Source organism: Scomber japonicus, chromosome 10, assembly GCF_027409825.1.
Source record: "Scomber japonicus isolate fScoJap1 chromosome 10, fScoJap1.pri, whole genome shotgun sequence".
NCBI classification, from domain to species: Eukaryota; Metazoa; Chordata; class Actinopteri; order Scombriformes; family Scombridae; genus Scomber; species Scomber japonicus.
This window is the reverse complement of record NC_070587.1, coordinates 25,874,211-25,894,563: the sequence shown is the minus strand read 5'-3', so window position 1 is coordinate 25,894,563 and position 20,353 is coordinate 25,874,211. Positions and strand designations below refer to the sequence as shown.

Genomic DNA, 20,353 nt, shown 5'->3' with positions numbered 1-20,353 from the left:
TGGGAAATTAATTAAACCTAAAACATCAACATTCCAGCTTCAGCCATGGACTTTATGATCCTGAATCTGAGCAGCTCAACTATCACCTTGTAAAGTACACTTGAAGACAGTAGGATAGTCAGGTAAACAGCAGACAGGAAGAAGTAGTTATATGTATATATATATTGAAAACTGAGTAAATGAGACAAAAATCACCTCCAAATTGGAATGTTATTGCTTACGGGAAAGAGAGTGACATGGTATCTATAAAAATACACATTTAAAATCTGCTGACAGATTGGTTTCTATAGGAGTGTCTATGTATTGGAGCCACAGGTATAGCCTCTGTTTATCTCAATAGAAAAAGGTTACCACAAGATTGAATGCTGGGTGAAGACATACTCATGGGAAATAGAAAGTGGAATCCATTTCCTCTTCTTGCTGCACAGAGCCAGCTGCTTCAAAAATGTACAAGAATGGAGCAAGGAGGGAGAGAGAGCAAGTGCAGGTAGAGAGAGGAGGAAGAGGAGGAGGGTGAAGAGGAAGAGGTCGATACAGTGTGGGAGGGAGAAAGACAGAGCAGCAGCAACAGCAGCCCAGCTCAGATTTGTGTGTGTGTGTGTGTGTGTTGTTCCTTCTGTGTGACGATGAGATGATGTGCAGGGTTTGAGCCGGATTCTTCAAGAAATCTCAGGAAAGCATCTGGAGCTCAGTGTGGTTCAGAGCTGTGCCTCTCTGTGTCTGACATGTCCGGATCTGACAGTCCAAACAGCAGCAGTGTGCCTCCGGTCCTGGACTATGAATGGAGATATGAATACTATGACGATGAGGAGCCGGTGTCTTTTGAAGGACTGAGGGCACACCGCTGTGAGTAACATTTTCTTTGTGTACTTTTACTGAGAAACAAGTGGAATTCATCAAAATGATCCAGTGTGTGTCTGACTGTAATGTCAACAGTAATAAACCACAATCCCTCAGCTTCTAGAAGAATTAAACAGAACTACTTACATATGCTGTTACTCTGAGCAAAAATTCACCACCTGAAACTTGGAAAGGATTTGTCAAACATGCCACATGGAGTGCTTCTGTTACCCTGACAGCTCATTATTAACATTAAAAACAGCTGTTTAAGATATAGACAGAAATGGAATATACAGTAGAATGAGTCTGTTGCAGGCAGATGTGTCCCACATCTGTAAAATACCAATAAACAGTGCAGGTCTGTAATCAGATTTAATTATTTTTTTATTTTTTTATTTCAGTCATTAAACTCAAATACACATGTATAAATAAAGTAAATAATAATATTTTAATAATAATGTTTTCTTCATCTCCCTTAGAAATAGTGACAAACCCAAAGGGGAAAAAATAGAATAAATAATAAATAAACAGATATGAAGAGATTAAAGTTAATAAGATATTAATATTAAACAGTTATGACAGAATCTCACCAGATATGAACTACTATTCATTAAGGGGCTGCTTACAATATTACAACATTATATTAGCTTTTTATAATAGATTTTGAGAAATTACTTTCTCCGAAAATGTAATCAGATAGAAAACCTATGAAATAATGTCATTTCTCTCTTATGTAGATACAACTATCTGCTTAGACTGATTGATTTTATTGACTGTATTACTGCTCTCAGCACCTGAATTTAACTGTATTACTGTGGATGATCCTGTTTGTTCATATTGTGGAAATTAAATAGTTCCACTGAGTCATGTTTGTTTTATATCTGTGTGACTCACTGGTTGTTCTCATTAATCATCATCATCCACACTGGACACTTGACTCCTCACCGGTACTGAAGAGTGAGGATTGGGATAAAAACCCAATCTCACCACTTTCAGTCTTCATTGGATTATTAGATAGAGATTGGAAATTATCTTTATTTTTATTTTCTAGCACTTTAGCCTACTTTAACTTACATACTGTTCAGATTGAGGCATTTGACAGTATAACCCCATAATTACTATATTACTACCCCATACTATACATAATATGGGAACCACAAATCATTCATGTGTACCTGATCAGTCATTAATAAACTGGTCATTTGTCTTTCAGAGAGCAGAGAGAGTGTAATCTTTAGTTTTTATGCATAACACTTTCAATGACTGATGATGATGATGATGATGATGATGATGATGATGATGATGATGATGATGATGATGGATAAACAGCATTTTGAAATGGTGTTGTTGTGGAATTGCTGCTAAAACACTGGACACAAACACAAAAAGAAAGCACTGATTGATCTGAAGATTAAATTGAGCTATTATATGGAGCTAAATCAAGGTTTTTTCTTTATTTTCTTCATTCAAAAAAGAGATTTGAAACTGAAGGTCCAAGTTTTGATATTGAAATTTGTTTTCATACAAATCTTTTTATTTTCACAGTTCCAAATCTTTTTTTCAGTTCAGACTTTTGACCCTGATATTGTGTGGTATAACGAGAGAGGGGCATAACCAGCTTTATAGGTGTGACATGAAATAATGATGGCCCCATAACAATAAAGGACGGGTCTCCTCTGTCTTCCTGAAAGATAATGAAGCTGTATTTTGCATGTAGGCCCTTTAAACTTGGTTGGTAACAGCTGCTGCTCCTCAGGAGACGCTGCTGTTAAGAAACACTGTGTTTCTTAGATGATCTATGCTGGACTATATTCATGGCTGATGATACATAGGGACATGCATCAAGATAAAAGATGCATTTAGGTGGAGGAAGTTAAGTTAGGAGGATATGCCTAGCATTCACTAAGTTAGCTTCAAACTCCAGCTGTATTTCTATAGTTTCTATTGCAGATAAGGACTGAGTCACAAGCAGAACTGTAACTAACACTGTCTTTATTTCTTTACAACAACATAAAGCAGAAAATCACCAGTGTGTTTCCTCAGCTGCTAATTAAACTAGCTGTTACTCTCATGCAGTGTTCAATACTACACTGAGTTTTATTGTCTCTACGCTTTCACAGCTCGTTACTTTCTGACTCTACAGCACCACCTGGTGGCGGAATCTATACAACGCTGAACTCATGAATGAACCAACTGCAATGTAAATGAATCCATTAAATGAACTCAGTTACCAAATTACAAAAATAAATGATTGATCTTTGACATTTAAAAAGTCACAGATCTTAATAAACTATAATTCAAAAATACAAGTGACATTTTGCAATTGTTAATTGCAATCAAATACATGAGAAATGCATTTGTTTTGTTATGTAATGTATGACGAGGTTAAATAGAACCTAGTGTGATCTTTGTCTTTACTTAAGCAGAAAACATGTGTGCTGTTACAGTAAATCAGAGGCAAGCAGAGCACAGTGTAATAAATATTTATTTGAACAAAAACAGGCAGATCCAACAAGCCTCTGGCTAGATTCACTGTGGGGAATTCCAGGTAAAGCAAAGGTAGAAGACAGAAGAGGAAGAGAGACGAAGAGCTATGACACAGATAGGTATTTGATTCATTTGCAGAACTCACACAAAGAAAAGCAATCTTCTATCTCTCTATACAAAGTTAAACTAACATTTTTTATAGTGTTTCTAAGACAAAAAAACATTCTATGATTGGTCAAACTTATGACCCTATATAATTTTGGCAATAGTAGATGACAAAAGAGCAAAACATATATAAATATGCACATCATCTACATCATCTACACTGGTCATACAACCCCAAAACAAAAGCATCCTTTCATAAATGATTTCTTGACAAACACTCCATCCCAGTACAAGTCTGTGTATCAGCTGCACAAAAAGCATTGTTAAAATGTTGAAATATTTTCATTTTTGTATATTCAGGGTCACATGAGGATAAGTCATCACATTTCTGGCTAAAAGTGTTTTTTCTTATCTCAAATAAGACTCTGAACACTATGTAAGGGTTAAGTCAATCTTATTAGAATAATGCCCACAGTGAAACAGTATTTGGTTCTGTTTATATTGGCCCCAATTTGAATAGAAGTGATGGAAGTCAAATTCACATTTTGTTCTTAGTAGAAATACCTTCTAAAGTTCAACTGAAGCTTCTGCCAGAGATTTAAGTGGGTATTTTACATAGTCACTGCCTTTTATGTGTGACATTCCCTTTTTGTGCTTTAGCAGAACAGAGGACAGTGATTAATACAATACACCGACTGGCCTGACATTTTCTCAGCTTTCCTATAAATCCTTCTGAATGGAGGATTTAGCTCTCATTATTTAGTTTAGCTGTCAAACTACACACATAAGTCAAGTAAGTGGGGGTGGATTCCTACCAAGGAAGTCTCCTACTGTGTGTGTGTGTGTGTGTCTGTGTGTGGGACGCAAGACTGGTACAGTATGGTATTTTGTCTTCTACTGTATGGCTTGACTATAATATAACTGTCATATCCTTTGGGGAACATGTGTGCTGTGTTATTACCTCTCATGATAAGATTGTAATACTGCTGTCGGATAAGACACACCAATGTAATCTGATGTTTCGACAGTCTTTGTCTTAAAATATATAAAATATATATCATTCCTGCTAGTTTTATGAATGTTATACTGAGGCTGTGTTGGCAGAATATATTGAGAGCATTTATCATCTCCTCTATCTTTTTTATTTTCTATTTTATTTTGCAGACTCTATAGTGATCGGCTTCTGGGTCGGCCTGGCTGTCTTTGTCATCTTTATGTTCTTTCTGCTCACTCTTCTGACCAAGACTGGAGCTCCACATCCTGAGTGAGTCATTGCAATTCAACTATGCTCAATGTACTTAAATACAGTTAGATAAGAATGTTCAGAAAAATGGCTTCAAGAACACGGAAGCTTGGGCAGTAACAGTCGAGAAGTCAAGATGAAGATGTATCTTACATCAGTTGCAGTAGTTACCAATAACTAGCACTGATTAGCACTGTCGCCTCACAACAAGAGGTTCTGAGTTCTCCTGCATGGGTTCTGTCTGGGTTACTAATAACTACTCTTTTTAGTTTTCTGTATTGTGTGTGTATCAAGGTCTCTTATTCCTTTATGTCCACTGTTGTCCAAAAACCTTTTTAGAAACATGTCATTCAAATATGCCTGAAAATCCCCCCAACACATGTATTATCTCCTCATATTTGAGTAATGTTTGTTTAAAACTACAGTGACCAGCTGTGTTAGTGTAACGCTGGGTGTAGGTTAGTGCCACCTTAATGAAATCTGCTCTGGGTCATGAGTAAGAAACAGCACAGGAACAGCTCCTTTAGAGCAACTTGTGTACTTTTAATGTCCACTTGAGAACAAGACAAGTGTCAACCCAACAACAAATTTGATACATGACTTCACTGAGCGGCGTATTGCTCCGCCTAATCAAAACTAAACACTACGGACAAACTTCATAGTAGGAAGTATTTCCTAATTTAAATAACGATACAAAGGATATATCCTATTAAATCATGAATCACCATTCAAATCATACAAAACATCCACAATACCAAAATCATATATTATATATTCTTCAAACCAATTCTTCACAACAATATCATCTTATATTAGGAAATTGATGGGGTTTTTTTAAACATGCAGCTATATATTTGTAAGGTGTTTTAAAAAATGTACATCATCAGTAGGAACCAATGGGCTTAGAGCTGAGTCAGAAAGTCAGAAAGTATTGATGACTGTATGTGTTAGTAATGGCTGGATCTACCATACAGGCAATCTGGGCTCAGGGGCCCTTGAGCAGAAAGCGGCTCTCAAGTACGGGAGAATATATCTTGATGTTGATAATGATGGCCACTGTCAGAAGCCAGGTACTGTAGGTCCAAAGCTAAATATGGAGTTACAGCAGCATTATCCAATCAGAATGAAATAAAAGTGGTTTGGGGGACATGAGCTTCAGTGCCCAGGGGCCCCTGTGGGTACTAATATAGCCTTGGTACTAGAATAACACCAGCCTTAATCTTTAAAACAAGTCATGTCTACTTGTGATGTAACAGACATGATCTATGAGCAGTTAAACCTGAATAGGATTTAATGAGTTTTCCACAAAAAAGTAGAATTTCTTTGTTAAAATCTGAAAAATTAAATCTCCTTCTTCTCCCTCATTAAAAATGTCAACGTCTATCTATATTGGACCAGGATTGGTTTTCAAACTAGTTGCGATATCACAAATAGCCTGCTGCTTAAAATCAGATTTTCAGTGAGCTTTCCACTTGAATGTGAAAACAGCTTTCTATTATCAAACTGTGAACATATATCATTCTGCACAGTGAAGCTCAAACATCGAGCTGCAGGAACAAGCAGAACTTTAATCATCATGTGACCCCTTCGATTTAACTTGAGACACTTTGTGGAGTTCCAGATCCCCAGGGGCCAAATGCATAAATGATGTGTACACACATAAACATATAGACACAGAATGAGTGGAGAGAATGTGCACACCTCACACATTCTACAGAGCAGGTGTGTGTTTATTAAAGTGATCTGAGGCTGATGTGATGAGGTGGAGGTAAATATAAGGTGACAGATGCAGTTCATTTAAAACATTATTTGTTTAGATTGATAACATGCTGAGCTAATCTTTTTAAATTTGATTCTTAGTTGTGTCACACCTATAAAGCTGGTTTAGATATGAGCCCAACACACTGAGATATCGCTGCTGCTGATAATTTACAGTGATGAATTAATGATATGGATGCTATTAATAGCCTCACAGCTGTGTGTGATGAGAACCTCACCAGTGTAACACAACTTGTGAACAGTATTGCGTCATCTTGTTTGATTGACAGGTGTAAGACAGGTTGAGCAGGTGATGAATTCATATGAAAGCAACTGGTTCAGTGTGTCTTCATCCATTTTTGGATCATTGTGGGAGTGGAAATGAGGCTTGCCTATTCCTCAATGATTAAGATTTCTTAAACAGAACCATGCAGACGTATAGTTCTATAAACCTGATGAAAAGAATGTGTGTGCATATTGCTGGCTTTGTTTCAATCATGAATCTACAGAGTTTTATAGATATGGCTTCAGGTTGGGAACTACTGGTTCAATGCATTATTACCAGAGCATCTGAAATCACAGTATCTGATTGATTGACTGGAACCTTTAGTTGTATGGGGGTGAAATCTGTTTTGCAGGAGTGGCCTGTTGACTGATATATAATAAGTGTGATGAGTAGTAGTTACATGATAAAACACAACATATCCACCAAGAGTTAAAAACTCAACAAAAATATTAAGCTACAATAATATGCTCAGCCTCTTTTGCATGTTATTTATATATATATATATATATATATATATATATAGATTTATATATATACCTCAGAAATTTCCCTATAAAATTAATTTCCCTCTTCATTTGCACACAAATCCCCCATCTGTATCAGAGTGCTCCATGTCCACTGACTGAGCTCATACAGTTGGTCCACACACACTGCTGTGCTTTGTTTGTGTTAGTGGAGGAAATAACAGTGCGTTGGGTTATTTGGCAGCTGAAGCAGATGGAAGACATCATCCTGCTGGCTTATTAAGAGCTGTGGTTACCAGAGCATCCACAAAGAATGAGTCAATATTTACTCTGCCTGCTGGCTGCTGACTGCAGGGCTGGAACTAAGAAATAGTAATTGATTAAAAAAATGGAGGTGAAATGAAAAATAGAGTGATAAAGGATCGAGTGATTTGATTAAAACAGTTGATATGATGAAAACAGTCATGTTTCATCATTTTCCCCATCTTACATTCATTATTCATCATTTGCAACACAACATTGCCATTTATCATTCAAGGAAAGTGACTTCAAGTGTTTGGAATATTTGATGAAATGAGTATAATTGAGTATAATTAGGGCAGCACAGTGGTGTAGTGATTAGCACTGTCACCTCACAACTAGAGGGTTCTGGGTTTCATGTTCTCCTGCATGGGTTCTCCAACTTCCTCCCACAGACCAATCACATGCAGGTTACATTAATTAGTCACTCTAAATTGCCCATGACCCTCTGTAGGATAAGTGGTTTGGAAATTGGATGGATGGATGGATGAAGTATAATTGTTGAAGAGGATTCTGGCACAACTTCACCTACTCCTAAGGTGCACAGAGAAGGGGGAAAAAAGTTTTAAAAAGCCAAAGCTCCAGCAACACTTGTAGTATAGAACAACTTTATTGTTCGATCAACTTGTTTCGGCTTGCGACCTTGACCCATACATACATAGAGGTGAAATGCTGTGAAATGCAAAATCAGATTTCACATTAAAAACAGGCACATGAAAACAAAAGACATATTCAGGACTTTTGAAAACAGTTAAATAAAGGGTTGATATGGTCTAATGAAGGGCAGGTAGAGCTGATGTACCTAAAGTGCTGGTGCATGTGTGTCTAACTGTAAATGTATAATATAATATAGCATGAGTATAATTGATTAAATGTATGTGAATTGAAAAGTAATGATAAATTATCAGGTGATTTGATAAACTTGATTGGCATTTTCAGAGGTGGAAATAATACTGAAATATTCTACTCAAGTAAAACTACAGCAACACTACTTTAGTGAAATTTGACTTTAATACAAGTAAAATGACTGGTCTAAGAATGTACTCAAGTAAAAGTAAAAAGTAGCTTGTTTAAAATATACTCAGAATAAAATATAAAAAGTGCTATGACAAAATAAAATATGTCGACACACGGCATTTAAAACATTTAGGGAGGTGTAATGTGTCATAGTGCAGACCATCCCATAAAACATTTTCTAACAATACAACCATTGAATTGAAGGTGGCATACACTGTTGCTGTGTTACTGTCGCTCTGCTATTCATCATTTACAAGATCCAACTGACATCTATCCTTTACAGTATAGGCAAGTTTGTTTTTAGTTTAACATCAGCCCAAAACATCAGTCAGCAACCTCTGACTTAACCCACTGACTGGCTGATCGACTTTTTTGATATCAGCTTACAGACCTGTTTATGAGCTTAGCCCTCCCAGGTGATTGCGCATCAGAGAGGAAGAACTCCAGGAGGAAGATAGTGTTTATTGAACCAGTACTGTCCTGCAGGCAGAGCTTTGATAAATGATGTTTGCACACATATCCCACTGATACTGTATCTGGTCTATGAACACAAGAACAAGAGGAGAAAGCTGCACACTGCAATGCCATTTTTGTATTTTATCTGTAACTTGTTCAGGATATAACTCAGCAGTCATCAGATTAACATATCATATCTATGACCTCACACTATTTCTATCATTTTCATCCAGATTCACCATCAGGTCAAAATTGTAAATGTCTACTATTCCAATACTTTAATTTATGATCAAAGACTTGCAAAAAACAATCTGCAATTCTTGTAGTTTATATTTGACATATTCTATTTTGTGGATACATTGTTTCATTTGAATGCATGGAGGTGCGCCATAAGAGGGTGAGAAGTTGATTTCAATGGTTCATGACTGATAGGGCCCTAAAAACTATTAGAACATTAGTTATCTTTTTATTAACCCTTACATACTTTAACATTTGAGAGCTGTAAAAAGACCCTGCATACATTTCCTTTCGGTAGACTTTTCCTAATGTGACCTCAAATATACAAAAATTGGAATTTTTCTTTTCTTTTTTGCTTTGATACACATTTTTTGTATATGTAAATGTACAAATCTGACCAGCATTGATTTAAAAAATACAAAAATCAGCTACAAACATGTTGTATTCTTTATATTTTATAAAATGTTCTCCTGGACAATAACACAGTGATTGCTCTCTGACTGCTTCATTAGGGAGCCATCAAACATTTATTAATGACTGATGGGGAATTTATGAATGTGAATTGGTATAGAGACTATTATGAGTCAGAATATGAACAGTATGTGAGATTTAACTTATCATCATTAATACAATATTTGTAAAAGGTACACATTAAACTTTATTTTTCTTGTTTCTGGCAAAAATTAAGCACCCAGAGCCTCTGTATTACCTGAACACCCCCTTCTATTCACATGAAATGGTTTGGTCCCATTGTGAATGGGCCCCACCCCCTGAATGCATGTAGTGTCAGTGATGGACCCAAATGCAGAGACTGGAGGCAAAAGCAGAATCTTTATTCTTGGACATTACATGTAAAATAAACTACAAGTAGTCTGAGCTGAGGAGAACAAACTTGACAAAGGAGCCAACAAAAGTGAAGAGCAAACCAAGACAGAGCTAATGCAATGATGGGGAACAGTTGACTAGACAAAGGCAAGCTGGGAGTTGATTGGATGGGAGGACATTGAAGACACGGCAGGGCTGATGAGACTGATGCAGGACAGGTGTGCAGGCAGAGCAGGGCTGATGAACCTGATGCAGGACAGGTGTGAGGAGGTGAGCATGAACACAGGAGGAACACACAGTAAACCAAAAATCCAGAAAACACAACAGCTCTCAATAATAACTTGTATGATTTCACTACATATGCACATTATCTTTGATGTTAATATTAAGGCCTAACTGATGCTGGATTTTAGGAGCCAATGGCGTTACCTATTAGGGAGCAAAATAATATGTAATATGTACAGAATATAAACATGAACACATTTTTTTTGCAGTGATCCTACAAATGTGGTTGTCAAACACTTGTGATAAAGATATGTAGTGGAGAAAAGATATTTATCAAGAAGTTAAACAAGTGGTGATTACAGTTTTAGTGCACTGATGTCATTTCTACAATCATTACAGTTAGCTATGAATAAAAAAACACAGAACAAAAAAACATGCATATATTAAACTAGAATTAAGAAAAAGGATCAAAATACAGAAAATACTGCCTATAACTTAACAAATAAAATAAAAAATACATCGGCACATAATGGACAACATATTAGCTGATACCAATATATCTGTGATAACAATATCAGGCGATAATAGCAGCTATATATTAGTTAACATATCTCTTTATGTATTGGTTGGATATACTGTATATATAAGACATATTCATTTATTCTGCGTTGTTAAAACATGTTAAATGGAATCTTTAGATGGTATTATTGATCATCTGGAGCCTAGTTAAGGTCTGTCTCACAGGACAGGACGTTTACCTCAACTTTATTACTTGGTATATAATACTACTACTACTACTACTACTACTACTACTACTACTACTACCACTACTACGACTACTAATAATAATAATAATTAATGACAGACAGACAGACAGACAGACACCTATACAGTGCACTTCCGTACAAGATTTCGTTGCAATGGCTCAAAAATAATGCAAAACTGCAACAAGTATTATATATTAAAAATAATGGGTCAATAAAACAGGGGACTAAAAACTATATATAGGAATAAGTGTATTGCATTGACACATGACTCCTTGCACAAGAGAGAACTGATTAAAGGAACCTGTTTTCTCTCAGGCTCAACTAACCACAGATGGATAATATGATGGCAGATAAGTGTCCCCTGATGGTCTGTGTACTTTATTAGAACAAAATACAGTTCAAATGTAAACATAGAGGACTGATATATCCATAACACTGTAGAGACATTGATGCTTCCTACGGGATGTTTTAGCATTTATCATGATGCTTGGTGTTTTTAGAATAGAATAGAATAGAATAGAATGCCTTTATTGTCATTATACAAAGTACAATGAGATTTGAAGCTTCGCCATGAAGTGCACACATTAAAAAGACATAAAATAGACATTAAAGAAAATTATGTACAGTAAAGATGACTGTAGTGGTTAGCAGCACGTGGTTGAGGTAGCCATGACATTTTTAGTGCAAGTATGCTGTAATAATAGTGCAAAGGTATATGTCTGAGAGCATATTGATATGCAAATGGCGGTGTTAAGACATATTGTAGTGCAGTGACAGATCTTGATTGGGTCTGGATCAGTTTCTTAGTGCAAGCTTGAGTTGAGTATGGTGACAGCTCTCGGGAAGAAACTGTCTCTGAGTCTGTTTGTTTTGGCTGATATGGTCCTGTAGCGCCTGCCAGAGGGCAGCAGGTTGAAGAGGTGGTAGCCGGGATGTGTATGGTCTTTTATGATGCTCATTGCCCTTCCTAGGCACCGGGAGTTGTAGATGGTGGACAGGGGAGATAGGGGGCAGCCGATGATCTTTTGTGCTGTGTTGGTCACCCTCTGTAGTCTTTTCCTGTCCGCTTGTGTGCAGCTTGAGTGCCACACTGACTTTTTCTTAAACTCAAGATAGCAGCACTGTCTCTTCTGTAATCTCTGTCTCTTTTCCTCTCTCTATGTGTGCAGCAGTGGACAGCCATGTGAGAAACGTCCTCGTCTGATTGGCTACATGGACACCAACCTGGACAAAGGAGCCCCTCCCTCTCATCCTTGTGGTCTGGACTCGTCTCGTTCTCTCTTCCAGTGCTATGTGTCCAAGGAGGTTCAGGGGAGCTGCACGGCCCTGTGGACCACACCTGGGGCTGTAGGTGGAGGAACATCAGGAGGCCACATGAGGCCCAGCAGCAGCCAGGAAGAAGAAGAAGAAGAAGAAGAAGAAGAGGAGGAGGAGGAGGAGGAGGAGGAGGAGGTGGACACTACACTCTTGCAGGAACTAGCAGTGACAGCTAACAGGATGGAGAATGAACCCATCCTGCTGGCTCACTTCAACATCCCTAACTTTGTGAACTCAGAGCAGAGTTTGACAGTAGGAGAGGACGACCTGCTGCTAGGAGAGAGGGATCAGAGCAGCATGACCAGGAAGCATGAAGACCACAATGACTTCACCTGAGACTGGAGAGACAAGTTTTAGACCTACAACAATGACAAGATCCACTGACTGGTCACAAAATACACTTATTACCTAACCAGGAAGTCTGTGCTCACCAAAATAATGTCACTTTCAACTTCTTCTGGGAATGATTTGTCTTAAATAGTGTGACATGGACTGAACATCTGGTTGAGAATCACAGGTTTGTAGAAAACTGTACAAGAAATAATACATGACATCATCCATAGCTGTCAGTGCTTTTCCTGACATCTGAAGATTTGTTTTTTTCCATGTTCAACCTACATTCATTCCACTTAGATGGAAATAGAACACGTTCTTCTTTGTATTGATAATATAACCTGCTCTGTCTCTATTTTGGGGCTTTGTGACTGAAGTAGCATTGACAAAGACCGAGGCCACAGCACTCTATACCCAGAACATACTGTGAGAACATGATTGCTAGTCTGAATGACCTAAATGTTAAAGAGATGGAAATGGATGTTGTAGTATTTGAATTGGTTGGACTCTTTGTCTGATGGCCTAAAGGACAGAAGTAATGAATTCAGTTAACCCTTACATACTGTTGATATTCAGAAACAACATCTACTATCACACAATATCATGTCCTATTTGACCTAAGACATGAAAATATAACATAGCAATAATGATGGAAATGTATTTAATGTAAAGTGAAAATAACAAGAAGTTTATGGAAGTGTGGGGTTTATTGTATAACCATTAGAGCCATCAGTCTTCACTGCTACATCATAAAAACTACTATCTTATTAAAGCTATTAACTATTCATTTCACTAAAACACATGGCAATAGATACGGATCAAACTTGACACAGAACAGTCTCAATGGATAAAGAATTGTATCACCTATACAAAAGTATAACATTTAAAATATTTACATTTTTGGTCCACTTTAGGAAAAGTCATCACATTTCAGAGTAAAAGACATTTGGGGTGTTTTACAGCTGTCAAATGTCTGTCAAAAAAGTATGTAAGGGTTAATAAAAGATAACTTAGCATTAAAAGACTGAATATGTGTAGCAAAGATACTGTAAAGTTATTAAAGGAGTGTATTGTTTTCCTTATGAATGGTCTCTATTATACTTGTATTATTCTTGCTAAAATGTGATAAATGTTTGAATTATGACTTCCTGTAGCACATTTATAAAGAAACAACAAAATGAGTTTGTGTTAGACTCAGTTATTTACTGTCAAGTGTATTCTTGGCTTAAGAATTTTTCATATTTTCTGAAATATTTCTCGTTTATCTTTTAGAGTATATGTAAAGACAATTCTCTGAACCATTGCGTAATCCAACACAGCTGTTTGGACATCTTTTTTCTTTTAAGGATGAGTTGTTTCATTATCTTGCAAGATGGCATTGATGATGTTAAAGAAGACTTTGGGCTGTTGGTGTGCAGACAGAGGAAACAGTGAGCTACTTTATTTCTATTGAAGATCTTCTCTCTTCCTGCAATGACAGCATATAAAACCATGAGCTTAACATGACCCCTCCCTCCCACCCATGTGTCTATAAATAAATGGTTACAAAAATAAATGATGTGGATTAGTGTGGGTGGAGGAGAAAAACATGCTCAATATTTCAGTTAGTGAGATACTTGTGTCATTGGAACCATCTGTGATGAGGATGTATGCCAAACTAATGTTGCAACCATGTTTACACAGACAGACTGAAGCATACAGAGTTTGCTCAGTTTTGTGTTAAAGGAAGAAAATCAATGTGATTGTGACTAAAAGCCTGCCATACATGTAAATAAATAATAAATAAGTCATTTAGGCCCCCATTTTAACGATCTATAGCGCATGGCGTGAAGCGCGTGATGCTAGTACCTTTTGGGCGTATCCAAATCCACTTTAGCCATTTTAACGGCGAAAAATGTTCACTGCACCAGGCGCATGGTAAAAAATATAAAAGGGTTGGACTTAAGTCCTGTCATTAATCATAGGTATGTTTTGGGCGTAACAAGCGGTAAACCAATCAATGTCATCTCTCATTCCCTTTAATATCCAGGAGCGCTGTCACCTTGGTGAATTGTAAGTTTGATGACGGATTTACTAGGATTGGTCACATACATGGACAGTTTCATTGAGCATTACTGCCATTGACTGATTCTATTGGCACGTCATTGTGACTTTTTTAAAAATATGTTGATGTAGGCTATATGGAAGTAAGTATATGAATATCCTATCTTTATTCAAGAACGTAGATTTTCAGTTTAAGAGCATGATTTTATTCCTTTTCAGTGACACAGCTCCTTCTCATGCTCACATTTATTCTCCTCATGCTCACATTTTGTGCTCGCACTGAGATGTCTGCTGCTTTCTTTCAAAATGTGTGCTTGAACTCAAAAATCACATGCTTGTGCTCACATTTCTTCTTCTTGGATACAAACATTTCGCTCGCATTTATATATGTCCTGTGTGCACCCAGAACCAAACTCTGTGCACGCACTCAAGTCACGGAGATGCTCTCAGGTTGAGCTCTCCGCTTAGACTAAAGGAAGTCCCGCCCTGCGCTTAAAATAGTGTGTTTCACCAGCCAATAGGGAGACAGCTAGAGTGTGGACCAATCAAATGACGGATGCCGTATTGGGTGCGTTCCTTCGTTCATTTGAGCGCTCCGTTGGGGCGGGTATAAGGTCTGTTTGTAAAACTGCTTCTCTCAAAAAAAAATACAAAAAAACAACTTACCATATTAGCTAGCTATTTGAATCTCACCTATTTAAGACGCCAGCATATTAATGCATAATTAATCTTAAATAATCCTAAAAAGAGTTATCATAGTTTAGATTCTCTCTAATTTCATATTAGCGGGATATATTTTATATACTATAAATACTCTTATCTATATGGCAATGTTTCGACAGTCAAAGTATATTGCCATCCATTGCAGACCATGGGACACCGGTTCGCATCCCGGCCGCCGCACTCTTGCTGAATGTCATATTATGATTCTAAATCTAAATTAATAAATTAATGTTACAGTAATAGAATCCATGTAACCAGCTGATTCTCTTATTGAAACGTTTAACAAGAGATGACGGGTAAATAGGCTAGGCTACGTTATTAAAAAGTTATAATAAAAAATACAAGCGTACTCAGTCTGAGCGAGAAACGCCTGATACAAACATAGTGGAGAAGGAGAGTTGACCAAGGAACATCCAGAGAGGAGAAAGTTAGAAGAACATTTAATATAAAAGAAGGACTTTGACCAGACAAGGACCCGCGGACACATCAGTGTGGTTTTCTAACGGTGGAGGGACAGACAGAGACCCTGCGAAGGGACAGACGGAGACCCGGTGGAGGACCTGAGGGTGAAGACGCTGCTGTACTGGACAGGTGAGTAACATCAGCTCTGCTTCACATAAACTGTCAGGTTACCTGCTGACATTCAGCTCACTGTCTAGTTAGTCATGATATGTTGTTGTTGTGATGTTAGCTGTAAAGTAGCAGAGTTGTTACTACAGCTGTTTGACTCTCTGCACGTTAGCTTAGCAGCTAACGTTAGCATCGGGCTAACGTAACCTACAACGTAGCTGCTGTGTATCTGGTGTTTGTTCACTGCTTTCAAAGTGTTTACAGTCATGAAGACATATAAACACAGACTGTCTATCACAATAAGATTATTTGGAGTGATACGCAGGCTAACATGCTATGTTATCATTAGCTTCAACTCTTCTCACTGTAGTTGTGTAAAATCAACCTGAACAGCTAACTCTTGCTAGTTTTTACTCCGTTATTACATAAACAGATTGATACACAGATGAACAGATTGACTTTATTGATCCAATATTTGGAAAATCTTGATTTAGAGCAGCATGCTATCCAGTATATATAATATGATGTCTGTTTAATTCAGCTGTAAATCTCAAGGTCTGGTGATTTCCAAAAACAAAAATAAAATCAGCACATATTTTGCTGACCCTGGACAGGGTGAGGTGATGCTGTAGGTCTCCAGGTGATGAAGACAGGGTGAGGTGATCCTGTAGGTCTCCAGGTGATGAAGACAGGGTGAGGTGATGCTGTAGGTCTCCAGGTGATGAAGACAGGGTGAGGTGATGATGTAGGTCTCCAGGTGATGAAGACAGGGTGAGGTGATCCTGTAGGTCTCCAGGTGATGAAGACAGGGTGAGGTGATGCTGTAGGTCTCCAGGTGATGAAGACAGGGTGAGGTGATGATGTAGGTCTCCAGGTGATGAAGACAGGGTGAGGTGATGCTCTAGGTCTCCAGGTGATGAAGACAGGGTGAGGTGATCCTGTAGGTCTCCAGGTGATGAAGACAGGGTGAGGTGATGCTGTAGGTCTCCAGGTGATGAAGACAGGGTGAGGTGATGATGTAGGTCTCCAGGTGATGAAGACAGGGTGAGGTGATGATGTAGGGTCTCCAGGTGATGAGGACAGGGTGAGGTGATGCTGTAGGTCTCCAGGTGATGAAGACAGGGTGAGGTGATCCTGTAGGTCTCCAGGTGATGAAGACAGGGTGAGGTGATCCTGTAGGTCTCCAGGTGATGAAGACAGGGTGAGGTGATGCTGTAGGTCTCCAGGTGATGAAGACAGGGTGAGGTGATGCTGTAGGTCTCCAGGTGATGAGGACAGGGTGAGGTGATGCTGTAGGTCTCCAGGTGATGAAGACAGGGTGAGGTGATCCTGTAGGTCTCCAGGTGATGAAGACAGGGTGAGGTGATGCTGTAGGTCTCCAGGTGATGAAGACAGGGTGAGGTGATGCTGTAGGTCTCCAGGTGATGAAGACAGGGTGAGGTGATGCTGTAGGTCTCCAGGTGATGAAGACAGGGTGAGGTGATGCTGTAGGTCATAAGTCAGATTTTATTATGACCAGATGCAGTTTTCACATTATATGTAGAGGCCAGTGTCAGTTCAGAGGTAATAATGTTACACTGATGTAATCTGGATTCATTTCACAGGATAGGGGTATAGCCTTACTACAGCCCCTACATCTAAGTAAGGCTATAGCCTTACTACAGCCCCTACATCTAAGTAAGGCTATAGCTGATATTTCAGTGGACATTACATTTAGTTACAGAATTAACATTGATGAGAGAAAGACAAAAAATGGCAAATTTTAAACATTAAGATACAATGATACAGAAAGATCTAAAACTATAATACGTGGCTGTTGTCCAGGACACTTCTTGGCTGTTGTTCAGTATTGGGAATACTCCTTGCTCTCTAGTCCTATGAATATGTATACGTATTTTATTTGTTTTATTCATATGGACATAATGTACAGTACCAGTCAAAGGTTTGGACACACTGCTCAATTCAAGTCTAGTGGGCTCATGACAGCTGAGCTGCTTACAGCACCTGGTATTCCCAGGCGGTCTCCCATCCAAGTACTAACCAGGCCCGACCCTACTTAGGTCAGACTGGATCGGGCGTGTTCTGGGTGGTATGGCCGTAAGCGATGAAGCAGGCTGCAAAAAGCCCATTTAAAGCTACGCCAGGGCCCGTTATACCCGCCCGTGTCATTGAAGGAAGTAAAAATGGAATTTTTCACACATTCTATTCACTGTAGACATAATGCATGTCACATATAGCAGATTCCACCATACCATCAGCCACATATACCTAATCTTTACACTTTATACCACACCATTCCTACCTACAGTGCCTTCAAATACAAATTGATATCTCACATATTTACTGTATACTACCTATTTGCCCATATTATGATTATTTCTAAAGCACAAAATCCTCCATTCAGCCAAGTGTGCAAAGGACAACACTTAATATGAAAACACATTCATAATATAATGTGTGTATAGCTAGGGGATTGATTTGGGATATCACAAAACTGCACATCTGGTTCTCTTATCAAATCTTTTATATGTGATTTGCATTAGATCCTATCAATACGTTTATGATTTTTTTATTTTATTTTTTTGTATTCATGAAAAATTCATTACCTACAGCTAATCTTTAGGAATATTTCAGCTCTCCAAGATTATGTTTCTGTTTTACCTCCAAATGGCTTGGTAGAACTTTTTTTTGGACCTAGTTGCATGTTTCCTGAGTTCTATGTTATCATAACTGATAGAACCAATGGCCCGAACTATGAAAATAAATCAAGTTTTTCTTATTCACAACTTTGGACACACCTTCCCATTCACTTGAATGAGAAACTGATCCAGCAAATCTGTATTGTATTAAGACAGACAAATAAAACCTGCACCTATCCTTTAATGTATTTTTGCACTTTCTTATGTTCTCAGATTGAGTAGCTGCAACCTATCAGAGAGAAGCTGTTAGCTCTGGCAACAGTCCTCAGCTCAAAGTCCTCCAGTCTGACAGAGCTGGACCTGAGTAACAATGACCTGCAGGATTCAGGGGTGAAGCTGCTCTCTGCTGGACTAGAGAGTCCAAACTGTAGACTGGAGACTCTCTGGTCAGGATTCAATGTGTTCATCAGATAACTCTTTAAATCTCTATTTAAATTTAGAACATTATCACTGAACAAAGGACCAACCTTTATAGTATTTTCTGTGACTGCTTCTGTTGCCAATCTTTGGCATAGCTTCTGGCAATCATGTACTATTGTGTCATCATGAGAATATTTAGTTCTATTATCTAATCACTGCATCACTGCTGTTAAAGCCTAACAGACTAAATACATTTCAGTTTCCCATTCATTTGTTAATTCATTCATTAGTCTCCATTTCTGCTTGCAGGCTGTCAGGCTGTCAGATCACAGATGAAGGATGTGTATCTTTGTCCTCAGCTCTGAGGTCCAACCCTCCCATCTGAGAGAACTGGACCTGAACTACAATCACCTGGGAAACATGGGAGTAAAACTGCTCTCTGCTGGACTTGAGAATCCACACTGGAAACTTGACACTCTCAGGTATGGAGAGAACCTCCAGCATTTTTAGTCACTGTTTGATAGAGGTCTACCCTTTGGAAAGCCTTTTACCCATCATACTGTCAACCTGTGTCATCACAAACAAGTCTGTTGTGATGTTAATGAAAGGAATCTCAGTGTGTAGCTGAAATGTGGAGACTGTAGGGACCAGTGTGTGGGTGTCACAATGTATTTCTGCTGTTTACGGATGCTGTGGTCCTGCTGGCTTCTTCAGACCATGTAATACAGTGACAGTCAAAAGCTTAGACACATTTTAGACCATTTCTAAATCAAGGGAATGGGTAGGTCTGTCCAAACGTTTGATTGGAACTGTACAATCCATGTTGCCTCAAGTGGCTAAAAGTTAGAGCCAAGTTTGACAATGTTGGGTTAGGGTTAGGTGTCTTGTTCACAATTCCTTTAGCATCAGCAGTGATGTACCACACTGGACTGCTTGTGGTGAAGGAGCAGGGCCTAAAACCTGTTTTAAGCTTCAATCTATGGTTAAAAGCTTTGGTTAATGACCAAAATAATGGGATCAAGAATATATGTGGTAAGAATGTTTTCCTTCATAGGGTGGTTAGATTCACCCTCAATGTTAAAATAAGGAACTGTGTGAAGAGCTCAGAGGAGCACCATTGCACCTGTCTATTGAAATGATGGAGTGTATTTTCTTGTTTCAGGGTTGACCATGGAGAGCGATGTTTGACACCAGGCTTAAGAAAGTGTAAGTTAAGTTTTTTGCTGGATTCCTAAAACCAAAGCTTTTGTTTCCATCATTCTATGGAGACTGTATGAAACACAGGCTTGTAGACTGTC

General features: G+C 38.2%; 1 protein-coding gene and 1 pseudogene across 1 annotated transcript; one reads left to right on the top strand and one right to left on the bottom strand.

The window, feature by feature from the left end:
* Window positions 1-687: 687 nt before the first annotated feature.
* Window positions 688-18,917, top strand: mrap2a (melanocortin 2 receptor accessory protein 2a). The gene is made up of 6 exons (XM_053327647.1): window positions 688-846; window positions 4,597-4,696; window positions 12,183-12,389; window positions 12,507-12,607; window positions 18,151-18,173; window positions 18,909-18,917. The coding sequence occupies exons 1-6, from the start codon at window positions 726-728 to the stop codon at window positions 18,915-18,917; spliced, it is 561 nt and encodes a 186-aa protein (XP_053183622.1). The 5' UTR covers window positions 688-725.
* LOC128367156 (uncharacterized) lies at window positions 17,989-18,099 on the bottom strand (annotated as a pseudogene).
* Window positions 18,918-20,353: the final 1,436 nt, after the last annotated feature.

Excerpts from the sequence above, each read along its gene's own strand:
- mrap2a (XM_053327647.1), top strand. The coding sequence starts at position 726 with ATGTCCGGATCTGACAGTCCAAACAGCAGCAGTGTGCCTCCGGTCCTG. Across the intron at positions 847-4,596 it reads AGGACTGAGGGCACACCGCT|ACTCTATAGTGATCGGCTTC; the intron begins GTGAGTAACATT and ends TTTATTTTGCAG. Across the intron at positions 4,697-12,182 it reads ACTGGAGCTCCACATCCTGA|TGGACAGCCATGTGAGAAAC; the intron begins GTGAGTCATTGC and ends TGTGTGCAGCAG.